The sequence below is a fragment of the Manacus candei genome, unplaced genomic scaffold (genome assembly GCF_025592945.1).
Source record: "Manacus candei isolate 608988 ecotype Guabito, Panama unplaced genomic scaffold, ASM2559294v1 h1tg000069l, whole genome shotgun sequence".
NCBI classification, from domain to species: domain Eukaryota; kingdom Metazoa; phylum Chordata; class Aves; order Passeriformes; family Pipridae; genus Manacus; species Manacus candei.
The window spans coordinates 1,878,231-1,893,101 of NW_026138117.1; the positions used below are offsets into that span (position 1 = coordinate 1,878,231).

The 14,871-nt window shown below is 37.4% G+C and overlaps 1 protein-coding gene across 1 annotated transcript in view; it reads left to right on the plus strand.

The window, feature by feature from the left end:
• The window catches only part of OCA2 (OCA2 melanosomal transmembrane protein), a 171,604-nt gene that overhangs the window by 79,825 nt on the left and 76,908 nt on the right, over positions 1–14,871 (plus strand). Inside the window, exons 15-17 of the mRNA XM_051806902.1 lie at positions 729–876; positions 2,486–2,543; positions 3,924–4,032. Of these exons, the coding sequence (XP_051662862.1) occupies positions 729–876; positions 2,486–2,543; positions 3,924–4,032 (315 nt within the window). The remainder of the gene's footprint in view (positions 1–728; positions 877–2,485; positions 2,544–3,923; positions 4,033–14,871) is intronic.

Sequence of the window (14,871 nt, forward strand, 5' to 3'; positions counted from 1 at the left end):
TTTTTTCAGCCTGCCCAGTTTAACATCCTTTTGAACATGAATGCATGTTTTTTGATTATTCGGTGAAAAAAATAATCAAAAAGGACTGAAAATCCTAATAAGATTTTGGAGTCTGATTTCAAAGTGTTAATCAGTCTGCCTGAACTTACCCAGGATCAGATACCATCCAGGTCAGCACAAAGGTGATGGTAGCTGTGTTAACGCATATTTACGGTGCCGAAGAATTAGATCCTCTTAGGAAACCAATAAAATATTATTAAACAATATTCCTTTAGACACTGCCAGATTTCACTTTTGCCTTACATCGATAAAATTGCTTGTATGAACATACAAGCGTGCTGTCTTTTCTGAATGCAGTGAAGGAGCTTTTGCTGTAATGCCTAACTACAAAGTGAACTAGTATCTTGCTAGCAGTATATTAATGTATACTGACAGTTTATTTTCTGATGAAAAATGAATGTGCTACAATTTTAACCCTAAAGCTTGTTGAAGGCATTTGCAGACATTTGAAGACGGTACTTATTCTTTTTGAGAAAGGACTTAGTGATTAATTTATTTAAAATTTTTAAAAATTTGTATTTATTTTTCATTCCCTTTAGCTCTGCAAAAAAATGACAAAACAGCTTCCTAAGCAAAATTTTTGGGAAACAGCTTTGAGTCCAGGGCACATGGCACACATTTTGTGCATCTCTGGTCTCATACATTGAAGGAATTTCATTTCTTTTCAGAGTTGAAACATGAGATCTATGTTTGGAGACTGACTGCACAGCGCATTAACCCAGCCAGCAGAGAGGAGACTGCTGTGAAATGCCTCTTGATGCAGAAGGTGCTGACTCTGGAGATGCTCCTGAGGAAGAAGCTGAGAACGTTTCATAGGTAAGCAAGGGCAAACATGTCCCACCTCTCCTACTCCAGTCCTTGGACTGGACAAGCTGCAGGCACAGGTCATTTGTTGCATTGGCAAGGAGCTCCTGCTCATCTCAGTCTACAGCCAGCAATGATAGTGTGGCTTTGCTAACATCAGGGGTAACATTTTTGTTTGCTTCGACCAGCCCAGGGCTCATACCTAGTAACTTCAGTAATATTTGATCAGGCATCCTCACTGGGATGAGACCTATATTCTTAGCTATCTTGATCACATGGATGTTGGGGCAGATATGAAGCCACCTTCAGCCTCAGTAAAACCCAAAGTATTTTAGGACAAAACCAATGTGTAAGGCCCAGAAAATATATATCAATGTAACCCAAATTTAAAGGCTTAGAATTTTCAGGTAGATTTTGGTTTAAAAAGATCACAAATATGTCATTACACTTTTCTCTGCAGTTGTGGCTTCAGTGCAGTAAAATGTTGTAATTTCTTTTTTTTTTTACTGAAAAATTCAAGTGTTTTTTAATGAATGGTTGAGTTTGAAAGACATCGCCAGTGAATTGCTGTGTTTTAAAATTATTTCATAATCAAATTTTTAGTGTGAACTTGAGTGTGGATATAATGATCTGTTTATGTATAGAAAAGAAGTTTATATGAACTAGGACTAATAAAAATTATAACCTTGTTTTGTTTACATTCTGATAAAACCAGATGTTATGCCATGGAATTCGATTACTGAGAATAGCAGTGATAAATATTGTGCATATGAATTGACTAAAGTGAAACTGTAATAATTAGTTTTAATTAATAAACATGTTAATATGAGCAAGAAAATGTAAATATTATTTTTTAAACTATTCCAGTAATAAGATACTTTACATTATTTTTTATGATATTGTGTACTTTGAATTGAGTGACAGTATTAATACTTAAGGATAAAAAAGGCTGTTAAAATTGCCTCCTTTTCAAAAGGTTGTAGCAGATTATTAGACTTTACAATACTCTAAAGAAGACACTTCTGAAATATAAATAAAAATCTTATATTCAATCTTGGAAATCGGGATTCCTCCAGCACAGCACATTTACAGCAATGTGAAAATTCATTAGCATTAACAACAGTGCTCCTGAACTGCAAACCCCAAGGCTTTTTGCTGGAGGGCTTGACTATGCTGATAACGCAATGGAGTTATTTGGATCTTAAAAAACTTCATTATAAAATGCAAATGCAAAACATATGTGTTCTGACTTGTTAATGTTAGCACATGACCCTTGTTTTACTGCAAAGTGACACACATCAGCTCCTGAAACTACTAAGGGAACTACATAATGCAGATAGCCAGATCCTATGCTAAGGTCCATACCCTGGAGTCTAGCTCCTTCCCAGCCTGTGGCTCTCCATGAACAGAAGGGTTTGTGTATTAGTGGAGCTTGTTACAGAGTGGAGTCTTAACTGAATGCTCGTGGGAATTTTGATGTTGGCTGTAGGAAGGCTGTGACTCCTTTGTAATATGAGTAACTCCACAAAGAAAGAGGAAAGAGGTGATGTATATGTTATAAGAGGGATTTATTCCAACACTCTTGGCACTCTGGAAAAAAGCAGGTGTCATTTTCTTTCAGACAAATTTCACAAGAAGATAAAAACTGGGAAACAAATATTCAGGAACTTCAGAAAAAAGTAAGTAGATGGCAGTTTTTCTCAGTATTCATGTAAATGAAGTTATGCCTTTATATAGAAATAGTGCTTTGAATCTAATGGAAATTTAATAACTCTCATGGTAGCAGAAAAGTTGGCGGGCAGGGTGACTGGCTTCTCAGTGGGACAAGGTTGTTGTTAGTGAGGTTTTGTTAGGTTTTATAATTTTGTTCCTTAGAAAAATAAAACTTAAGGAATCAATAAATGATTTATCACTGTTTTCTTAAATTTTTCATCTGTGTCCAGAAAGGTTCAGAAAGTGTCAATAGGTTGTTTAAGGTGATGATGAATGATGATAGACTACACTCCTCCTAATGTACTCAGTGCTGACTCTAATTTACTGCACTGTGTGTGACATTACTACTTTTGTTATTCAAGAAGGGATAAATGACTTGGATAAATCCTGTTCTTTTGGCTGAGCACACATTCATATCACCTAAGTCTTTATGATGAAACTGAGGAGATGTAAACTCTGCAGTGGGATTAATGTCTCCTAAATTTAATTGTGTAAATGTCACATTCTCTCTACTGGCATCACTAATGAATCCAGACCTGTTTCTGAGAGCTCAAGTCCTTGACTGGGAGACCCCTGTCCTAGGTGTCATACCAAACCACAGCAAAACCAACAGATTTTCTTACAAAGTTTTACACCTTTTTCAAGGCATTGCATAAGAGACAATTTTTTAAAAGCACAGAGATTTTAGCAGAGCTTTAAACTCTAAACAGGGGAGGAACTCAGTCTGGGAGAAGGTGATTCCCTGGGTTGGTGATGAAATTGAGATCAGAGCACAGAAGTAGAGTTGCAATGGGAAGCACTGAGTCTGACAGTTGAGGCCACAAGAGGATTAGCACAGGGAAGCAGAAGCTGGCCATGGAGGTGTAGAAACTCCATAGCGATGGTGGGCTTGGCATGTCTGTGAGAGTTGTACAGGGGGCATGAAGATTTGACCTCTAGGGTAGTTTATGGGTTTTCAAAGCACACATGAAAAAAAGGATGATTTTGTGCAGGGCCATGAAACCACAGAGTGCTTAGAATGCCTTCTGAGGTAGGAAGTGCACTTCTCCTAGTGAAATGAGGTTGTGATTGGGGGTGGCTGAACGCAACTGAATGTATACAGCAGGTGCTAGACACTTGTATCTCTTAAAATACATTGGGGCACATATTTGTTTTTCATAGGTATGCATAAGATGCATACTTGCAAAAACTATTTAAGTAGTTCTGTTATTTTGTACTGCAGAGGAGTATACAATACAGGATTAGCAGTTTGCACTTCACGCATGCTTTTGTGAACTCTGTGCATAATAGATAGCTCCTTCTTTAACACAGTTATTAATTTTATTTTCCTGTCTGTCTGTCTACAGCACAGAATAACAGACAAAATTCTCCTTATCAAATGCCTGACTGTGCTGGGATGTGTTATTCTTATGTTTTTTCTCAACTCATTTGTTCCAGGGATCTACCTAGATCTTGGTAAGTTTCATAGTTTTGTTCTGTGTAAGTAAAACAAGCAACCTCTCTGAAAAAAGCGCAGATGAATTTTTCTGAGTCTGGACCTTCTAGATCTTTTCAGAAAGCCATTTTTCATATGTTTCTGGCCTCACAATTCCACCAGGTTAATCAGAATGGTAATTTCTCAGAACAGGTTTTCAAATTCAGTTTCTCAAAAAGTTTTCAAAATGCAGTCATGTCCCAGTTACCCCAAGATGAATAACAGAGAGAGCTCATGACTTCATTTTTCCAGACCTTCTGATACTAATAAGCTGGCTAAACATTACTGAATGAGCAAATTTGACCTTGGCATCATTGCACTGTACGTTTGAGTGAATGACCAAGATACATCAGAGAGATCAGGAAATAATCACTTCATGGAAGAACAAAGAAGTATAAAGAGTGTATTATGTATTATAATTAATACTTATGTATAGAGAGCTCTTTGTGTAGCTTCTGGTCTCCAATACTTTATCACCATAATAAATCACTTGCCAACGTAAAACCAGGAAGACTCTGTATTTGTGTGAAATAAAAGTAGTTGTATGCATACTTTCTATATATAGACATATGCGGAGGTTTTTATACAGATAGTTGCATATGTGTATGAGGACAAGATCTGCATATCCTGAAAAGAGAACCAAATCAAATCTCACATTTAACTGAAGGACAGTAATAAAACCTACCTGTGCATTGCCCAATAAAAACTTGATCTTTTTGTCTGCTTGGCTGCTAAGCACTTCAAAGTTATGGAATTTCAGATTTATGTTCTTCATGCAATCTGAATTTCCCCACTAGGTACATCCACATCAGTGGCTGAAAGATGGAACAGTCTTGAAGAGGAATAGCTCGTAATCAATAAATCATTGACTGGATACTCATATACACAGATAATATATTGACATTTATTTTTTCTGTGCAAAATACACAGCCAGTTAGAGCTCTACAATGGTAATCAGGTTGTAAACAAGACCTTCCACATCTGCTGCTGACAGACTATTTGCCATGGAAATGGGCATTGTTAGCCCATAAAGATTATTGGCTGTTAAGAAGTTAAAAGGTGTACTGACATATTATAACAGCAAAAGTGCTGTATTAATAAGGTATAGGAAAATGCAGAAATTGAAGATATTTGAAGGCATTTGAAATCATGGTGGCTGAGAACATAAGGCTCTCACATCGACAATTTAAGAAATCAATTTATACCCCTATTTTTCTGCCTCAGATAAGTGGCACTGAACCATAAAGGACTTCTTGAATTAAACCTAACATCTCTAAGTACTTTTGAAAAGCCACAGAGAGTCAGTAAAGATCAAACAGCACTGCTTGCATATGCTCTCAGTAAGATATTTTTTCAAAACTGCAAAGCAGTTGGAGTCAATGCTAGAAGAAACATAACAACTAGTGATCATTTTTTGTCCTATGTTATGCCAGTAAAATAAATGAAAACAAATGGAATGTTTGGCAGCATAGGTTTCTGTTATTCAGTAGCTGAATAACAACCTTGAAAGTAAATAGGACTGTATGTGTTCTGTATAATTTCTCCCTGTTCTGCATTCATGGCAAACTGTTAGATTAATGAATAAATGTTACTAAAGCATACACATAATTTCTACTAACATTTAATGAAACCCGTAAACTTTACTGAAAAGTTTACAAGTTCCATTAATTTACAGGTTTATGGATTCTTATTGTTGATTCCCCAGTTCCACTATCTTGGTGATAGCTGTCACTTATTTATCATTACTGAAGTAGTGCCACTCTGAGTCTCTGGATTTTAGTTCTCCAGTGCATGGAAATGAATTTCCTAATATACACTAAATCTTGTACTCTGTTGGTTTGGGTAAATTTGTTCAACATGTTTTTCTCATAACAATGAAAGTAGATTCTAGTTCAGTGTTTAACTTTCTACTAGAATAATGATTTATATAGAGGGTGAAGTGTTGGAAATTTAATAACTTTAAATTGCATTTGGTAGAGTGAATTAGAAAGATTTTAGAATTCTTTATCAGTCCCCCGCATTGATACAATTTTTTCATTATGAACTTTGAATCATTAATATAATTTGAAGGTACTGACATTTAATTTAAATAATAAAACTTCCATACTTAGCTGCTGTTTAAAATGCAGAACTCTTTCTTGTTCAGTTTTCTTGCACCTGTTCATCAATTTATTTAGTCTAATTCTATGAAATATCTGTGTTATTAAAAAATTAGTACTGAGATTTTAAATAAACAGATACTGCAAATCTTCAGATTTCTAGAGAGCTTTCATTTGGCCCTATGGAACTCTATTGATAGAGCATTGATAAAACATCTGAGAAAAGATGACAAAGGATGAAAGTAAAGCCCCTTTGAGGATTGTACCAGACTCCTGTTTTGACTTTAACTCTTAGGCAGGCATGTCTAGCTTTGAACTATATTGAGATCCCCCAAAAGAGACAAAAGATTTTAAAAGTAATATAAAGCAAAATTTTGTTGAAATTTAAGCAACTTTTTGTTGTCGTTGTTGTTTGTTTGTTTGTTTGTTTTAAGGGGGGATGCTCAAAGTGACTGGGCCAGAAAGAATACCAAAATCAATCTGTAGCCCCATTCCTTCTCCTTCTGTGGGGCAGGTCCTTCCTCTTTGGTTTGGTTTCAGTCAGTTAAATGAGTAGTTGAGTGGCTATGAAATATGTGCAGTTCCTTCTAGTATCCATGAAGAGGGATCCATTGTCTCTGTGGCCCTGCTTTTGTCTGCCCCTCTCAGTGATCTCTGCATGCAAGGTGGGCAGCCTGCTCTGTGCAGATGCCCTCACTCTTGCTCGCTTCCACCTCTGGACATCTCTTTTCCAGGGCCAGGCTCAGTAGTTTCCGTTAAAGGGGAAGGTCATCTCCTCCTTTTAGATGGTTGCAGCAGATTCTGTTGCTCTCATATTCAAGAAACAAGCTTCAAGACCAAGGGAAAAGAGATGTTGCCTGTTTCAGAGAAAAGATGCTGTCTCTATTTTGTCTGTAGACTGCTGGAAGCTGGGACAGTATGCCAGGAGAAATACAACTGTGTTTTTGCCTTATTTGCATATTAATTCCCACCTTATTGCCACCATTTTCCCTGTTGAAGACATTACTCTTGCATAGGTGAACCTATGGTGTTACCATCCATGGCTTTTCTCATGTTCCTTTGATGAATTATTTAAGCAAGGAGACAGGGAGAGACTTTTTGGACTCACTGAATTCTTCCATAATTTAGGACTACCATTTGCTTGCCTGAGGGAGCTGTCTAGGATTTTTTTGTTTCTGCAGAGGGGTTAATATCTTAATGCTACAGTCTAAGTCCATTCTGGTATCTTTGGTGACAAAGATGTCTGTGATCCTTCAGATATCAATATTCAAGCTAACTTCCTTCATCTGCCCATAAAATAATCTTTTGGGCTGATCAATAATCAGTGGAGGTGATCAACAGCTGTAATTCAGCTAGGTTTCAGCTTTGGTGTGATTAAAGCAGTGTTAGCAAAAATCTCAAACTTAGGAACTTAGAAAAAAATTATGGTTTTATTCATTTAGCTAACTAACATGATCACTAAGACCTTCCTGGGTAGTAGGACAAGTTCTATAACCAGCACTCGATGTCACATCTGTCAAGTAAACATCCAAGATTAAAATTTTCCACATCATTCTTACTCTAAATCTAAAATCCCTCAATATTTACAGACAAAGTTTATCTTGTTTGATGACAATTTTTTATGTAGTTAAATCTAATTTCTCTTGCAAAACTTCCTCTTGTCCTCTAAATTCACTTGGTTTAACTTCTGACTGTAGACTTAGTCTGCAGCTACTTTTGAGGGTCTGAAGCTCTCTTTTTGCAGTTTATGGTAACTAGCTGTATCTTGCATTATTGAAACATTTTAAAATGGTGACTGAAATACTGGAAAAGTGGGAAAATAATTGTTTGCATTTAATTTAAACTGACTTCTCTTTGTTTGGTAGGCCATGTTATGCAGAGCTCCTTTTTATTTTATTTTATGTTTAGCGTAAGTATTAGAAAAAGGTTCTTCATCCAGAGGGTGGCTGGGCACTGGAACAGGCTCTGCAGGGAAGTGGTCACAGCACCAAGCCTGACAGATTTCAAGAAGTGTTTGGACAATACTCTCAGGGATATGGTGTGATTTTTGGGGATGGTCCTGTGCAGGGCTAAGAGTTGGACTCGATGATCCTTGTGGGTCCCTTCCAACTCATCATATTCTGTGATTCTGTGGTCACTAACCACTTTTGAGTTACTGATAAACCTTTGCTCTTTATTATCTTATGTATCCCTTTTAACTGCAGTTATTCACCCTGTGGACTCTTATCTGTGGCAATTTCTTTCTTCCCTTAGTTTTCCATTAACATTCCGTCTACATGAAGCTATGATGCTGCTTTCTGTGACTAAAGTAGTTTCTTTACTTCCTGATCTGACAGTGGTAAATAGAGCAATGAATTGTAGCATCTGCAAGACCATTCAGCCTAATGTACTAAGACATAGTAAGATTAGAGCCATGGTGTCAGAGACCAGGTTCGTATCTCACTGGATTGTTTGATTGATGGGTCAAATAAACCACTGCGGGGGGTGAGGGGTAAGGGAAGGGCTAGGTCTAGGCCTGGAGCCAACATGGCTGAGTCCATGCAGAGCACATGGCAGGGAAAGCCATGTGGCTGGGTTGTCAATAAGGTCTGCCTGGTGGCCTGCCCACAACACACCCCCTGGAGCCTCCAATTGGCTGTGGCACCCCTCACTTTGGCTAGGGGGACAGTGAGTGGCAGTGAGCCAAAGGTCCTGCTTAGAGGGAATGGCCACATTAGCCAGAGTCTATAAATAGACATGCACATGGTCTCCATCATCCTCTTGGCCTCTGCCCTCCTGACCTGTCAATATGTGACCTCCAGAGTGGTAAATATGTTTCCTCTCTTTCTCTTTTTATTCTTTCTCCTTTTAATCTCTCTTCCTTTACTCCTGTGGGCAATTTAAACACCTGTTGTCCATAGTCAAATTGTGTTAATTCACTTAAGTTTGGGTTGGTGGTTGTCTAGTAATAGTTTATAGTTTGCTATTAAGTGCAGTGCTTCTGTGAATTGAGTTCTTTGTACTGTTATAGTGAAATGCTTTTCCTTGGTTTGCATGTTATCTCTATAAAACCCTTTTTGACAAAACACCTATTTTCTCACCAAATTAAAAGAAATCTCTTAGAGAAAAATATGTGGGTTTTCTCTTGATGTGAACTCAAGGTATTAAAGAATCAAAGACTTTGCAAGGGTTCATGTGGATAAAATCTCTTGAAGTCCAAAATTAAAGTGTACAGCTGGTAAAAGCAAGTAGCTTCTGGACCAGAGTGTAACACATGGGTTTAGGTAGTCCTCTTTGAAAGTCCTCAACCCTTTCTGGAGACTCTTCTGGGTCCTTGCAGTTGTGCTTGCAGGGTCTGCTCTGCAGCCCTTTCCCCCAGGTGGTATCAGCTCCTATTGTCAGTGTAGTTAGATATATCTGTCCTCGTTCAGTGCTCTTGAACTCCCTGCTTGTGCTTTATTTGTTTATTGTTTACTGTTCTGGCATGCAGTGAAGTTGGTTTAGGTTGGCTAGTACTTCTACACTGAGGTCCAGAACAGCTCTGCATGGGACTGACCTGCTGGCCTCTGAGTATGTAGTATAGAGACTTGATTGTTCTGTGAAGGTGCAGATTGTTGTTTTAAAATGAGAATGGATATAATTGTGTTTGAGAGATTTAGTACATCTTTGATTCATAGTCATGTTGAATAGATTCCTGATATAGTGTACATGAATAAGAGTTAAAAGTAAATTTGACAATTAATCTAATGAGAATGTTGGAACGGAGCTAAATCAGTGCAGTCAGCATTGACTTGGATTTAGAAAGACTGGTCCAGATGTTAGTTACTCATCCCTGTCAGCAGAACACTTTGCTTCTGAAAATAAGATAAATCTGCTTTTCATGGTCCTTACAGTTTTAATTTATTTTAGGATAGTTTTCAAAAAAATCTGCCTTGAAATAGCTCAGCTTTCTTTATAAACATGTAGTTATGCATGGAGAATATCCCCTGTCCATGCAGCTGCCCGTATACTTGAGAAAAAAACAAGAACCAGTAGCATTTGTGTCTGCCATCGCAGCCTTCGATCTTTATTGCTCACTTCTAGAAAAGCTGACCTTTCCTTTATCTTGATATTTTCGGCTTCTCTATTTTAGGTTCAAAGAGTCAATAATCTATGGCAATAGAGTGTGTTTGTTTGTAGTGACCTTTACCGAGATAATTCTGTACTTTCTTAGACTTATGGGTTGGTGCCGTATACACAGGTATACATCTGTCAGTACATATTCCCTGTAGATGCAGTGCCTAGCTAACAGCAATCTCTAACCAGGGTTTCTTTCTTACAGTGCTCTATTTTGAATGCCATTCTATCTTATCTATGAAATTGTGTTTGAAGACTTAATGAAGTTAGGTCTTGACATTACAATACAACGGTGAATGTGATTTCTGCACTCTGACTTCACAGTATTACAGCTATGCAACAAACTCCAGAGCATCCTTTCCTAATGCACATGTGCTGATCTGGGATTACAGAGCAGCCAGTCCTGTGCCTTCTTGTTTTATGCTACACTTCTGTTTTTTATTGCTGCAATTGCAGAATAGGTTTCTGCTTCTTTTGCCTTGCATGGGGTTATAGTTTCCACTAATTTTTTATGTATTCTTTTATTACTCTTGTACCAAGCATTTACTGGTGTGGTGCAAGTCTTAGACTGTCATCATCACAGTTCTGTCACCATCACAGTTCTGTCTCCAAGGAGCAGCCTTAAACTGTGGTGCTAAAAATAACACAGAACAGAAAATTATTTCTATGAAGCTAAGCCTGTGAAAAGGGGCTGCTCAAAAGACTAGGAAGTTGCTTTGTGAGAAGCTAAGTTTATTAAAAAAAAAAGAATAATAAAGATAAAACAGTGCTTATCTGTGGATAGCAAGTACTACTTCTAAACATTCAGCAAAATTTCAAAATGCATGTTTTCAGGGATGCTTGATAAAATAAACCAAAACATTTCAGAAACCAAAATACGGAACATTTTCTTTTACATTCAGAACTCCAGATGATACATATTTTTTGAGTAGAGCAAGCACTACTGGAAATATGTCTTTGATTTAACTTTTTCACCTCAATATTTTTATATGCTTTTACAAGAGAATGATTGAGCATATATTTTGCATAACATTACAATTACACCATGGTATATTCAGAACTGGCATACATCCTTAGGCTACATTTTGAGGGGCTGTGGAGCTAATTAGGTATCTTCTGACTAAGCTTTTGGGACACAGTTATAGATGTTACTCATATATTCATTACCATGCTGTGTAAATAATTATTCAAAGGTAAGTGCCAAATATGTTTTAGCTGGTAAGCCTGTAAGCCGTTGTGGACTTAAAATGGTTTTTGCAGTTCACAAAAAGTGGCTGTGGCTTTTTTGACAAATATAAAATTTTAAAGAGTACAGAAAATGAAAATCATACTTTTCTCAGGGACAAATGTATTAAAAATCAGTGCATCCCTCCCCTCCCATTGTTTGCAGAGAGGAACATTATATTTTCATTTGGCAGAAGCTGGTCAAGCTGATTTAAAAAAAAAACAAACTCCACTTATTTCTAAGCCACTATAAATATTTGACGCTGAATCTTCCTTGCTGCTGTTACAGCTCCTTCTCACTCTGTCTTGTCCTACCCACTACTGCTTGCCACAAACAGGTTGCTCTCTACCCTTTGGAGCAGCCTGGCATTCACCTAAAGACTTACCAGGACCCTTTTAATCATCTTATCTTTGAGCTAAATATCCTGGATTCTTTAACTTTTTCCTCAAAAGTCAACTTTTCAGGCTGTTGATTGTGCTTACTTCTCTGCCTTAGGTTTCTTAATGGGTATGCATCTTACAGTATATATTCTCAGGGTTTACCAGGGATGAGGAGAATAGAGGTTGCTTCACAGAATTTATTATTCATAGTCCTGGTTCCGTATTTCAGTGGGCCATTAGGTTCAGTTGTGATTGTCTGCATTTCTTGAGTCTTTTCTACAGGACTATTTGGCACCCAGTTGCTTCCCACTCTGGATTTTTACAGTTTTATCTCTTCCTACCAAAGGTATTATCCTGCACCGTCTTGAACAGCATGCTGTTTTACCCAGGCCAGCACTGATCATGCAATGATCTCACTGAGTGACTTTGGTTTTCAGTGCAAATGTCTCAAGTGCCATTTCAGTTTCCAAAAAAGTGAAATATTCCAGAAAAGTCAAGAAAAGAAAAAGTACCCTCAGTGTTCATAAATATATTACCCCAAATTCTATGCATGTAAAGTGAATATACAGCGTCCACATTTTCACTTTGTTTGGAGGAAGCTTGTTATGCTTTTCAGCTGGCAGTAGGTCAGACAAAATTACTTTTGCTGAGGAATAGAAATTATTCTTAATGAGCATTTGAAAGCCCTACAAATTGCACAGTAATTTTTCTTTCATTTCTTTCTCTTTCTCCTGCCTACCTCCAAATTCTAGATTTCTATTTGATTCTATTAGATTGTTTTATGTTTGCAAGTTCTTCTGCTTGATTATTTTAAAATAAGGGGGTTTTGAGTAGGATTGCAATTGTGTTCTGTTGATCATGAGCTATTTATTGTTCTAAAGGTGGTTTTTCCTACTGAGTATGAGGAAAGCAAAGCACTCAAGCTATTTCCACTGTACTTTTTTTCTGGCATCAAGCAGAAGATATGGAAATCTTTTCTTATGAAGAATGGATTATAAATTTGCAAGGTGCCTTTTACAATAAAATTTCATTTTCTTTTTCCTAAAATAAATAGAAACTGTCACCCTCTTCAACAGGTAGAAATGGAATTTAGATTCAGTTTCTCTCCAAGTTCTATTTCCAGTAAATCAATTTTTGTGAAACCAGGGCACTAAAAGGCAGTAAAGAAAGCAGTCTGTAGAACTGTAAATGGGCTTTGCTTTCACTATAGTAATGAGAAGTTATTTTTAAAAATTATTTCTGTTTCTCTTCCTCATGGCTCTCTTTTGTGACCCAGGAAGTTAGAAGGAAATGACCAATCTTTAATGCAGTCTAGTACTTTCAGTTCTTCAAAGTGAAGAAAAATGCTTCAGATTGGATCCAGGACAAATGCAAAGCTACCCAAATGCATAGAACACCAATACAGTATGTTCACTGTCACGAACATACTTAGAAAGGCCCTAGAATAGCTTTAGCAAACCTGCCAACTTACAAAGGCATGCTGTCCCTAATTTTGTAGCTTACTTTGACAAGCAGTTCAGCTGAGAGCAGGTAGCCAAGCAGTCATGGCACACGTGAACTACTGTGGCCTTCAGGCTTCAGAAGAAGACTTTACTCTTGTCCAGCTGTGGGATGCTTGAAGTCCAACTGTGGTACTAAACAGTCTTGTGAAGAAAAATCTTGCATGAAGTCCCCCAGGGTCCTCAAGAGACTTCCTCCTCCTCCTCTCCTCTGCACTCCCTCAGAGAGATGAGTGACTGTATCTCCTCTTTGCACTCACAGCAAGGAGAGCAAATGCACTCTAAACAGATCATGTGTGTAGACTGAAATAAGCTCTGGGCAGCCAGAACTGGCAGCTGATGTGTTTGAACTTCCCTCTGGAGGGCTGTACTTGTTGAAGTGCTGCAGGAGGACACCTCCTTCTGTAACCCCAGAGAACAATATTGTAAGGCCTGGTGCTGTTCCTCATGCAAAGCTGCTTGCATGAAGCTAATGCATGCTGGTAACACTCATGGTGCCAGAAAATGCCTGGCTCCGTCCACCTCTTCTGCAATTCAATTATATTTCATTAATTTTAGTGATTAATTGTTATCTACATATAGCTTGTTCAAGTTGATTTTTTTTCATTGGAGATAGAAGCATAGAAAAAATACCAAGATATTACCACAGATGGCTGTAGAACTATTGAGCAATTCTTTAATTCTTCATGTCATTGTACTTATATAAAAAATATGTGTGAGAAAATGTAATGTCACATTTTTATAAAATAGTAGTAAAATTCTGCTACTTAGCTTCAAATCTGCACATACCTACTTCCCCTTGCAGCATTCGACTAACAGGAATTGCCATCCTCTTTATTTATTTAAGACAGAGTTGGGCCCACTGTTCTTTACTGGAATTCAGAAATCAGCCAAGATAACAATCAGAAGAAAACTAGACATTGCATTTCCATAACCCCTTTCTTTGTGTTCAGAGCAAATAGCTATTTAATTTTCATGAACAGATTCCCTTTGTTTTATAAAACAGCAAATCAACTTTGCTATCAAAGAGACATGGTAGACAGAAACTGACAGTTCTCACTTTCATCTGCTGCTTTGGGAACTCTGGAAGCACTCCTGTCCCTGTCATTTGCAACTGTTTTTGCAAAGTCTGTACACATGACAGCCGGAGATGGTGTCAAACTAACTGGTTTAGCTCTCCTCACCAAAATGACCAGCCACAGTGACTCACTCCTGTGCTGCTACTTTCAGTTTTCAGACGGTATCAAATAGTTCAGGTCTAGTTGCCTGCACTGATCCTTACTGATCACACTTAACCTGAAATTCTCATTTAAAGAGTGTAGTGTGTCACTGAAAACTCCTAAAATGTACTTGAGAGAGTATAATGCATTCTTTGATTAGTGAACACGATGTGACACTGTAAAGGATTTTTTTGGAAAATAGTTAATGTTTACAACTCCCTGAACCTTTGGTGTCTTTATTTCTTTTATATTTAGATAGTATTTAAGTGGAATATATCTTAATTTTAAAATGTATGTTCTTA